The sequence below is a fragment of the Ruditapes philippinarum genome, unplaced genomic scaffold (genome assembly GCF_026571515.1).
Source record: "Ruditapes philippinarum isolate M1 unplaced genomic scaffold, ASM2657151v2 ctg9283_1_1_1_1, whole genome shotgun sequence".
NCBI lineage: Eukaryota > Metazoa > Mollusca > Bivalvia > Venerida > Veneridae > Ruditapes > Ruditapes philippinarum.
Genome location: NW_026862235.1, coordinates 41,951 through 54,091, shown reverse-complemented (window position 1 = coordinate 54,091; position 12,141 = coordinate 41,951). Strand labels below are relative to the sequence as shown.

At 33.6% G+C, this 12,141-nt stretch overlaps 1 protein-coding gene across 1 annotated transcript in view; it reads right to left on the bottom strand.

Annotated features, from left to right (window-relative positions):
• The window catches only part of LOC132718345 (formin-like protein), a gene marked incomplete at its 5' end in the record, with an annotated part of 45,014 nt that overhangs the window by 7,054 nt on the left and 25,819 nt on the right, over positions 1-12,141 (bottom strand). The window contains 14 exon segments of the mRNA XM_060702044.1: positions 442-547; positions 984-1,088; positions 1,633-1,910; positions 2,618-2,747; positions 3,355-3,435; positions 3,956-4,024; positions 5,214-5,291; positions 5,795-5,864; positions 6,615-6,672; positions 7,264-7,405; positions 8,576-8,700; positions 9,087-9,200; positions 9,203-9,265; positions 10,109-10,244. Of these exon segments, the coding sequence (XP_060558027.1) occupies positions 442-547; positions 984-1,088; positions 1,633-1,910; positions 2,618-2,747; positions 3,355-3,435; positions 3,956-4,024; positions 5,214-5,291; positions 5,795-5,864; positions 6,615-6,672; positions 7,264-7,405; positions 8,576-8,700; positions 9,087-9,200; positions 9,203-9,265; positions 10,109-10,244 (1,555 nt within the window).

Below are 12,141 nucleotides of genomic sequence, written 5' to 3'. Positions count from 1 at the left end.
TACCTACATTTAGTGACCTTTGTCACCAACATGTTTATCTAAATTTTATTTGTTAAATAATGGTAGGGCCAGACTTGTTCAAGTTCCAAAAAAGTTTCTTGTAACAATCAGCTCATGTATTGGTCTTTAAAATAAGTTTAACATTTTATAGGGATTTCCTTCTTTTATGTAAGTTTTATAACTACAATGTGTTGGCCTTCTTTTCTTGACGGATTCAAGAATGAAAATTTCTAATTAATTAATTTAATATTGTTAACCATTTACCTGCTGAAATTCTTACTGGACTTACAGAGCTTCAATCAACTGGGACAGTCTACTTTTAATTTTGGGGGATATCAAGATGAAAATTTTAAATTGATGCACAGATGTGCAGACTGGCCTTGTTCTAAACTGGTGGGGGGAGGGGGGAGGTTCAAACCAAGTAATCACAGCACAGCTTACCTAATAAGATATCCTCTAAAGCACCATGATAAACTTCATCCTTGTTTAATAATTTCTTCTCCTTGATGTTACGGTTCCTCTGCTTTAACTCCGTCACCATTGCCTCCTAATATAGAACAGTAAAAATGTTTATAAATCATGTCACTTGGGTCAAAATTGATCCAACCTTAGGGGTCTCTTAGTCTTAGTTTACATAGAATTAAATGGTAAAAATGTCTTGATAATATATTTCTCATAAAGTACAATGCTTTACATATTTGGCAAGCAGAATCACCTAGTGGCCATATACAAAAGTATTTTAAATCATGTCCCTGGGGTCAAAAATGACCCTGCCCTAGGGATCACTTAGTTTGCTTGTATAAGAAAATTCTTTTAAAGCAATATGCCATCAGATTCATGGTAATTTTCATAAACATTTTGAAAATGTATTTAAAAGTAAAATATTGTGAGGTGAGTACGCTATTTACACATTGCAGATGACACTTACAATGCACATAAATTACCAAAAAGTAGTCAAAATATGCCAAAATAGCCCTTATTACCTGAACCACCTTTTTATCTTTCTTGTTATTAACCATTGGCATTTCATTGTGACCATAGGCAGCTGTCTCTTGCCTTCTTCTCTTCTCATTGTCCAACAATGCTTGCTGTTAATGTAAATACAAATATACATTAATCAGAGTACATCACATGTTTTCAAATGTGTATTCAAACCATTCAAGGCGCATAAAGGTAGTCTTACATTATGCTTTTCCACCAAACAAATTTAACATCAGCCAATACTGGTTATTTCAAGAATGTTATTTTTTCAAAATCTTGGACATTACATTATTTACAATCACTCATGAGAACCCTTTATCGCTATATACTAAATTTCCAATTATAAACAGTTAAAAATTATTGAATACTGACAATTGTGAAAAATAACTTTCCAGAAATGACAGATTTATTATGATATTTAACTGTCATGACATGATAATTGTTGACAACTTTTGAAATGTTTGAATAATGGGCTACATTAAAGTTTTAGCACAACAACATCGAAGCAGTAATCATATTAGCTTGACTATTTCTTCGAAACAGACATGCTAAAAAATCAAGTGTTTCAACATATTCAAATATGGCAAACCTAATATTCAAATACAAACATCAGTATTTTTTGGCCTTCCCCAAAAAAACATCAAAGCTTACCCTGAATGCGTTCACAAATCTCACAAATTGTGCAAAGAATGTGGAAGGTGAAACACTTCTGGGATTTTCTCCGAAATATTCCACGACCCTTTTATACGAATCTTGTGCCGTTTTCACATCACTCAGTAATTTGCGTAGTTTCTCCTCGGAGTTAGCGAGGAAATCTTTGAGAATGTGCGGCTGGTCTCTAGAAGATCGCCGCAGGTCGTACTCTCTCTTTGTTAACTCCATACCTTTCTCAAGCTCATGTACATCTGTGGTGATGTTTTCCATCGAAACTTAAAGAAAAATAAATACAAGAAAACTGTTATAAAACATTACAAATAGCAAATATCTCCATCAAAAACTTAAGATAAGACGAGATTTTAAAGCTTGAAAATATCAAACTTTGAACAAAAAAAAAATGTTTTACTTTATACAGAATTTATCTTAAGTCTAATTGTGTAGGGAACAAAATAGCTTATAAACAAACTCACAAAATATTCGTGGAACCAACCCATTCTGAGCAATGAATGCAATGTTTCTTGCTTAAAGAAACAACAGCTTTCCATTGACAGGGTTTGAACCCACACAGTTTGGGATACTTGGATCACTACTCAAGTGTGTTAAAGGCCCATTATGTCCACAAATGCTTTTATTTCTATTTTGCCATTGGAGTCCTGTTATAGTTTACAACAAAATATTCATTGGTCAATTATCTGAACCATCTTTTGTTTGGTTGCCTTTTGGAAATTATTACAGACCACAGTTATATTGATAAACAATTTTGTATCAAAGTCAAGATACTAATTTGTTTACAAATAATTTTACATTCAGCACTGCTTTCCTATGATGATAAACATCTAAACATGTTCTAAAACCATTTTCAAACGTCATGAAACTTACCTTTACCCCTTCTATCTAAAGAAGGAAAAAATCATTTGTTTCTGAGGCATAATGTGCCTTGAATTTTTCCTAAATGTCAAAAAAAGACAAAAAGTATTACCTAAAGCAGCCTTTTCTATAAATCTCAGTTCAGACTCGAAGTTAAGAATCTCTGGGAATTTTTCCTGCACGGTATCTACCAGGAAATGCATCAAGGTCAGTTTCTTGTCTGCTGTTTTAGTATCCAATAACTGTAATAGATAAAACTTTTTAATAATACATTAAAGAAGCTGAATATAGCTTTTTCGAGAAGATTATATCTGATTTCTTCAGTCTTGTGTAAAAAACAAACTCCTAAAATAACTTTTAACTTTCCCAAAATTTAATGTTTTTCGGTTGTTTTTTTGGTTTTTTTTTTTTTAATTTTATTTATTTATAAATTGTAATCACATGAAATAGTTCAATGCAGGTATTATGGCAACTTTCCAATTTTCTTAGACTTTTCTAACCCCATGGGCCCGTTTTCTTTTCTTTTTTCTGGTTGGGTTTTACGTCGCACTTTCCAGCTTTACTGATGGAGGAAGACCTCAGGTGCATTTCAGACAAAAGTGGGCACCTGAGAAAAAACAACCAACCTTCCCGTAAGCCAGCTGCTTAACTTACTCACATGAAAGAATCTACAGCCCATATAGGAATTCGAACCCACAGTGATAAGAAGCAAATAATTGGCTTTCAGCAACATTATCCAAAAGATGACAGAAGCCCAGTGAACTGATAAATATCATGCAATTAACACTTTAATTATATAAATTATGCAATTTAAACCATATCTTATAATAGAATTTATATCATAGTTACCATATCTAAACTCTGCAGTTTAAAACCATATACAGCTCCTCTCTTTGAACTGTTCATATAATTTCCGAATGCTAAAATAATCTGTAAACAAAAAACATATACAATTTGCATTTTAACTAAAAACAATCGTTAATTAATTACCAGTACCAATACATCATCTAATGTTTAACATCGAGTAATCAGAGACTGACAATTCCACTTGTCTGCTCGTAATTACGAGTAGAATTTAAGAGAACTTGACGCAGGACGAGTAGAAAAATGTTGCCTGCACATTGAATTTAGAAGCTACTCATCCTGCAGGATAAGTGACTCTGAAAATGTTTTTCGATGCCTGTCATTATCTATTTTGTAAGAGTATATAAATGAATTTATTTTTTTAATTTACTGAAAACAGTCTGGTTTCTATCATTTATCCTCTCTAAATATTGTTTTAGATTTAATTTTATTGTGAACTCTCACTGGATGGGTGATATCTACCAACATTTTCAAATAAAGACAACCACATTATTTGTGTTTGTTTTTTTCAAGCTAAAACCATTATGGTGATATTTCACAAAAAAAAATCTTAGTTTAACAAGAAATAGGGATATCATGTTCATACCTCTAGAAGTTTTCTGACTTTCTGTGAGTTCCTTAAAGACATAGAGGCAGCTATACACGCATTGATTTGCTGAAAAATAAATGTCACAGTCATCTTAAAGTATTCAGTAAAAAGAGACCAAAAATTTTGCATAACAAGGAATATCTTTTTCTAATGATTTAATGTTGAAGGTCCATTAAGTCCATTAAAAAAGCTACTATTTTTAGATTTTTCAAAAGCTTTCCACTTTTGGTCTCCTGTTACAGTTTTTCGCTTTCCGCTTTCATCTAAATGATGGAAAATGATAAAACATAAAAATATGTCTGGAAAATAAAGACAAAAAACAAATTAAACTTATGTTTGGGTAATAAAGAAATGATTAAACAAAAATATTTTGGGAAAATATTTACAAATGAAAAAAAAAAAATATTTTGGAAAATAAATACAAACCTTTCATTTTTTTAAAGGGGTCAGTTGGTTGACTTGTTTTAGGCTTAAATAGGTTTTAAATGGGGGGACTTGAGTGGATGTTACTTAAATTGGTTTTTTTCAACAAAAAATGCTTAATCTTTGGAAACTTTTTTAAACTGCCCCCCTGTTTTTGGAAAAAAAAACTTGGGTGTCTCCATGCACTAAAAAAACCCTTCCCGAAATTTCTTCTTTACACCTTATATAATTCCTAATCAACCCTTAAAGGGATTCCAGTCCACCACAGCGAAAGACAAGAAAATCAAAACTTTTTGATATTTACAAGAGGAAAAGGGGTATAATTTTCTCCAAAGAAAACATGTGTCCAAAAAAGGGGAAATAATGGTTAACTAGTACTTTGTGTCAATGCAAAATATAAAAAGTTAGGTTTAAATATAGAATGTTAAAATGATATATTCCACAGTGTAATGTTGATACCCACGTTAGAAAGACTTCTCTCCCTATTATATCAATATAATAGCCAAACTAAATCTTTTCTTTTATTGTTGGGGCTTGATATCAAAACAGTAAATGTCAAAATTAATGGCCATTTTCAAGCTATATTGGTGAAGGAAGACAAAGGTACCCTTCCCTACATTATTTCATACAAGCACACGCACCTTAGTAGAACCATCAATGTTTGCTCCCTAAGCTAGCTAGATAGCTTCCTCACATGAAAGAATCCAAAGTGCCTCATGTGATTGAGAGTGAGACCTACATCAGTGAGGGAAAAGTGGCTTGAAGACCAAAACCATAACCACTTGGCCATGTACAGCTAAAAATTGTATAAACATTATTTTAACAAGCTTACCTGCCACATAAACTTGTCCTCATCTGATAACATATCTATAGGTTTCCTGTCCTTCTCATATAGCTTGAATGCTTTAATCTGAAAACAATATTCAAGCAAAATATCAATAATGAAGCAAAATATTTAATATTGTAGCAAAAAATTAATAATGAAGCAAAATATCAATATTCAAGCAGAGAAGCAAAATATCAATATTCAAGCAGAGAAGCAAAATATCAATATTCAAGCAGATTATTAATGGAAGAATAATTTTATGGCTATGCTACAGTATTTCAGGTAAAGTTTGATGGACAATTACCTAACAAGGCAAGTTTGCTGTATTAAGTTCCAGTACAAATTGCAATGAAAAACAAATTTTCAGATCATTACCAGTACCCCAACATAATAATTAATTTCCTAGTGCAACATGACCCAAATATAAAAGCATTGTAATGCTTTTCGACAATCACACTAAAAAGCTCCAAAAAAGCTTCCCTTGCTTTTAGTGAATATTTCATATTTGATGTTTTTAGGCTTTTTGACTTCAGTCGAGCTCCTTTAATAAATTAAGTTGGAAATGTATATATTTTAGTGATACTTACCTCTTGTTCATTAGGTAGGACTGTTTGAAGAATATCAACAATATCTATGGAAAGAACCTTCAAATCTATACTGTAATACAAATAAATAAAACATTTTTACATCTTAAAATATAATCATTCAAGTAATATATGAATGACTGAAATGTTGGTCTTTTTTCACTATGACACATGCAGATTTGAAATATTTTTAGCTATAAACTTTGTTTGTTAAGGCGTTTGACTAAAAAAGGTCAGCTTTGACCAAAGTGTACACCTGCCACGTGGAAATACCGTAAAATTCCTATTAAACGCCCCCGGGGGCTAAACATTTTCCAAAAGGGGGGCTATTATTAAAATACATTTTTCCTAAATCAAAAAATCACTGTAAATACATTTAGTGTTAGCAAGTGTTGGTAATAACATTAAAAAGTATAAAGGTTTTATAGTTCATATTATATATATTTGTGTTTACTATAAAATAAAATGGATTCTGAATGATTTGAATAATATTATGTACCTGGGGGGGGGCTTTATTAGGGGAGGGGCGTTTATTAGGAATTTAACGGTACACCATAATCTGATGACACAAAGTGTTAATAATGTTGACTTTACATAATAATGGATCAGTGATTTCTCACCTTATGTAACAGACGCCTGTAAGAGACCTCTTCAAACTAGTTTTTTTTTTTTAAATTATGCAATTTTCCCAAAAATGTGAACTTACACCAGTTTTCTAACTTCCCAAATTAGCAATTTTAGCAATAATTCTTCGCAAAATCAAGAGTCTAAGGCCTCTTTCCAAATGAGTGAGAAAAAAAACCCACTGAGGATAATAACTTACTTTATTATAGCTCTCATTATTTCATCGTTGCTAAGCTCTATCTTTCTTCTTGTAATAGCTATAAGAAAAATATCAAAAACTGTGAAATTTCTACACACTCAAAAATGGGTAAAACCACCGACCTTTTCATTGGCAAACTTCGATTTATATGTTAATGTATTATTCAATTAAAAAATCTTACAGCTAATTTCATAATTATCTGAAAGAATTCACATAAAACAGCAGTAATGAAAATTTGTTCTAGCACACAAAATAAAATATGTACGAATATTTACAATAAACAATGATAATCCCTAACAGAATGAAATCTTTTCTTTTGCAGAGTTCAGCCACCACATCATTCCTGGGCTGACTGTAAAGTAGTTTACCAGTACTAATTGCCTTCACTTTCACAAGGAACTGATTACTTCTGTACATGCAAGAGCAGAGGTACAGTGCGAATGACTGTAGACAGAATTTCATGATCAATCACAACAAAAGTGACCTGCACTGTCCAGGAATCGAACCCAGGTCTCCAAACTCACAACCCAACGCTCTACCTATTAAGCTAACCAGATGACTGCTTAAAGTACAGGGCCTTCTCTCTATGCCTAAATAAAGTGAAAAAGTGTAAAAACCTAAAAAGACGTTACTACAGCAACCAACTCACCAACATTTCTGACTCTATTAGGTTCTAACAAGGTAATACTCTCTTTCTTTTTCTTCAGAGTCTTGGGTGTACTATCACCACCTTTCAGTCCACCTAACACGCCAAGCTTGAACGTCTCCTCAAAACCATTGAAATCTATCACCTGAATAGAAAGAAAATATTTCAATATTAAATCCTCAGTTTTTTATTGTTGTTTGGTTTTGTTGTTTTTTTTTTGGAGAGGGGTGGGGGGCACTTCGATTTATATGTTAATGTATTATTCAATTAAAAAATCTTACAGCTAATTTCATAATTATCTGAACCTGTCCATCAAATATCCAATAAACAGTTTTATTTTGTTTGTTTTAGGGCACCAACATCGTCTACCCGGGTCAGTCAATTCACAGTCCAACACTCTCTACTTATTAAGCTAACCAAGCAGTTTCACGTTGGATATCTTTATATACAGGAAAGTAATGGTTTCTAGAGGGGTTCAACCTTGCAGCTAAGAGGAGCAAATGATGAACTAAAATGAATTACTTGAAAGAATACATTACATTTCATATGTACTAATGCAACCTGTCACAATAAGAAGTGACACGTTAACAAAAACAATACATTTCTTAAACAAAGTGAGAAAGTCTATAAACATGTATTTCTATTTCCTACAGAAGCCTTACCAAATGTCAGTAGGCCATCAACAATTGAACTTTGATATTTTTTATTACTCAGATCACTCACAACAATGTTACATTTACATACTATTGTTTCAAAGTAAAATTTTATTATATACTTGTCTGCATAAATCTATTGTTATCACAGAAGCATATAAGTGTATACTTGAATCTTAATAAATTTCTTAACAGGTCTGTTTTTATTTCTTCTTATCAAATATCCTAAAAAACCAATAATAAGCTGTGGCTTTTTTGAATTTTGGTAAAGATTAGCAATTTTCAAAGATGGCTTGTTTTCAAGGTTGGCATATTTTTAAAATGAAAATGTTATGAAGTTTCCCGCCTCATTTCATTAACATAGATAAAGTCTGTATTCATTAGTTACTGTGTAAGTTTTTGAGGATATGAACATTCCTAAATGATGCCTTAATGTAGATTTAACATTTTCCTGATGTCTTTATTCAATAGCTAGCGAGTATCTTAAAATAATCATTTCCATAGCCTTTTTATCATTTAGAAACCCCCCCTAAAAAGTATGTAATGTTTGTAACGACATAAACATACAATATAAAAATGTTGAAAGGTAAAGCCTAAAATGACGTTTTAAGATTTAGACAATGGCAATCTTTGCTATGGTTATGATAAAATTTCAGTCTCACCCTGTATAATTTTTCATCATCAAGATCAGCAAACACTGTGCCTTTAACTTGCTGAGGTTTAAGTGGGGTCCAATTTAACACAGGTAAACGGTACTTGGTCTGAATCTTCTTCTTTATAGTCATTGCTGAAAAAAAAGAGTTACAATCGTAAAAAATCAAATATAAACAATTATACCAGTATTTAATAAATGGGCACTCAGTATTTCTTTAACAAAGCTTACAACATGTTCCTGTAATAATAAAAAGAAGGAAAATCTTTCTATTTTTAGCATCAGTGGCCTCGACCTTTAAATATACCAACTAGAAACTCCTACCAAAAAAAAGTTAAATGAAGGTGACAAAAAATGTCCATCAATGAAGGTACCAAAACACAATATTATATCTAAAATCTTAGTCAATTAATGAACAAATAAAACCTAAATAGTTATTCTTGCTTATATATAACTGCTCATAACTTCAAAACAAAAAGAAATGATATCAAGAAGTAAATATATATAAACAAATGACATACCACTTGGTGCTCCTGGTGCCCCTGGGGCTGGAGGAGGAGGAGGTGGTGCTCCGACACCAGGTGCTGGTGGTGCGGGTGGTGGTGGAGGGGGTGGGGGAGCCATCACTGGAGCAGGGGTGGGGGCGGAGGGGGCACTGCCCCGGCTGCTCCTGATGCACCAGCTGCGCCAACACCTGAGCCTGAGATAAAAATAAAACAAAAATAAAACAGCATCAAATAAACAATTTCATTACAAAATATAGAAGAAAACTTACCCAAATTTAAAAGAAATATTTAAATCTGACCTATTATGGAGCACTTTATCTCATTTATAGAATTCAAAGTATTACTCAATACATTCACAATAAATATGCCTTACAAACATTTACATCAATGACTTTGACTAGACAACATATTCAGCACAGGTGAGGCTTAATTGTTTGCTGGGTTTTTAAGCCATTTAACACTTTTTGGTTATATCTCAGCGGCTGATAAACCTGACTAGCTTTCCTGGATAATTAACCAGTAATTACCAATTTCTCCAAAAGTGACCAACTACTTACATAATTTATAAACCAGGAGTGACAGAAATGTCCATTAGACTCAATGTCCAAGATCAATTGGCACCAACCGAGAAATTTCACTTCACTCAAGGACTGGACAAGCCGCCCCTGGATTGCAAATCTGATGCTATCCCTACTAAGCTAAGCAAATTGTAATCGGCATGAAACACTTGGCTTCACATTCAAAATCATATTGTCCTTTCACTTGATCAAAAGTAAATCATGCAGATTTCAATAACATTTTATTCTACCATAACCAAGGTTTTCATTTGTATCAGAGTCAACAATGTGCTAACAAAAACAACCTATTTCACAAAGGGTCGAGGGGGGATCGTCTTATCTACAGACTGAAATTACAACAGATTTTAACACCATTTCAATCAATTATGGATCACCAATCTGGTAATAATGAAAACCCTGGTAACTGTATATAAAATCTAATATTATATCAAATATGAAAATATGAACAAATATGCATACCAATATTTTTCTTAAGATTTTCTAATTCCTGTAGTTTAGCATCTAGAGTGGAAAGATGTTTCTGAGATTCCGCGTCCTTCTCATTGATGGCTTCACGTAACGCTGTGTTCTCAGCCTCATTCTGACGTAAATTCTCCTACAATTTGTGAAACAAACATTTCTTCATTCAGTCTATTACAAACACATGAATAGCAAAGGGATTTCCCAATTCAACAAATTTTAATGTTACTTGTTCTCATATACATGCATAGTTGTACTTTTAAGTCAAATCAGAATTTCAAAAATTGGATTTCAACTGATATTTCTATTGTAAACAAGATATGTTTGTAAAACATGTATGCCCCCTATCAGCAGCCAATTAGTCATGTGATAAGGTTATTATGCATGACGTCTGACCCAGTGATCAAACAATTAATAAGGGTTATAAAGTATCTACTGGTCATGACCTTGACCTTTGACCCCTTGACCCAAAACTCAATAGGGGTCATCTGCTGGTCACGACCAATCATCATACAAAGTTTGAAGTTCCTAGGCCTAGGCGTGTTTAGTAAATTGATCAGAAACCGTTTTTACCTACAAGGTCAATGTGACCTTGACCTTTGACCCTTGACCCCAAAATCAATAGGGGTCATCTGCTGGTCATGACCAATCACCATGCCAAGTTTTGAAGTTCTTAGGCCTAAGGGTTCTCTTATTATTGATCGGCAAACCGTTTTAACATACAAAAGGTCAATGTGACCTTGACCTTTGACCCCAAAATCAATAGGGGTCATCTGCTGGTCATGACCAATCACCATGCCAAGTTTGAAGTTTCTAGGCCGAAGCGTTCTTTAGTTATTGATCAGAAACCGTTTTTACTTACAAGGTCATTGTGACCTTGACCTTTGACCCCTTGATCCCAAAAATCAATAGGAGTAATCTGCTGGTCATGACAAATCACCATACCAAGTTTGAAGTTCCTAGGCCTAAGCGTTCTTGAGTTATTGATCAGAAAACCGTTTTTACTTAAAAGGTCAATGTGACCTTGACCTTTGACCCCTTCACCTAAAACTCAATAGGGGTCATCTGCTGGTCATGACCAATCATCACACAAAGTTTGAAGTTCCTAGGCCTAAGCGATTTTAGTTAATTGATCGGAAACCGTTTTTTACCTACAAGGTCAATGTGACCTTGACCTTTGACCCCTTGACCCCAAAATCAATAGGTCATCTGCTGGTCATGACCAATCACCATACCAAGTTTGAAGTTCCTAGGGCAAAGGGTTCTTAAGTTATTGATCCGAAAGCATTTTTTACCTACAAGGACAATGTGACCTTGACCTTTGACCCCTAGACCCCAAAAATCAATAGGGGTCATCTACTGATCATGACCAATCACCATCTCAAGTTTGAAGGGTCCCTAGGCCTAAGGGTTCTTTCATTATTGATCGGAAACCGTTTTTACCTACAAGGTCAATGTGACCTTGAACTTTGACCCCTTAACGCCAAAATCAATAGGGGTCATCTGATTGGTCATAACCAATCACCATACCAAGTTTGAAGTTCCTAGGCCTAAGGGTTCTTTTGTTATTGATCAGAAACCGTTTTTAATTAAAAGGTCAATGTGACCTTGACCTTTGACCCCTTGACCCCAAAATCTATACGGGTCATCTACTGATCATGACCAATCACCATACCAAGTTTGAAGTTCCTAGGCCTTAAGGTTCTTTAGTTATTGATCGGAAACCGTTTTTACGTACAAGGTCAAAGTGACCTTGACCTTTGACCCCTTGACCCCAAAATCAATAGGGGTCATCTACTGATCATGACCAATCACAATACCAAGTTTAATGTTCCTAAGCCTTAAGGTTCTTTAGGTATTGATCGGAAACCGTTTTTACCTACAAGGTCAATGTGACCTTGACCTTTGACCCCTTGACCCCAAAATCAATAGGGGTCATCTACTGATCATGACCAATCACCATACCAAGTTTGAAGTTCCTAGGCCTTAAGGTTCTTTAGTTATTGATCGGAAACTGTTTTTTGCTTTCAAGG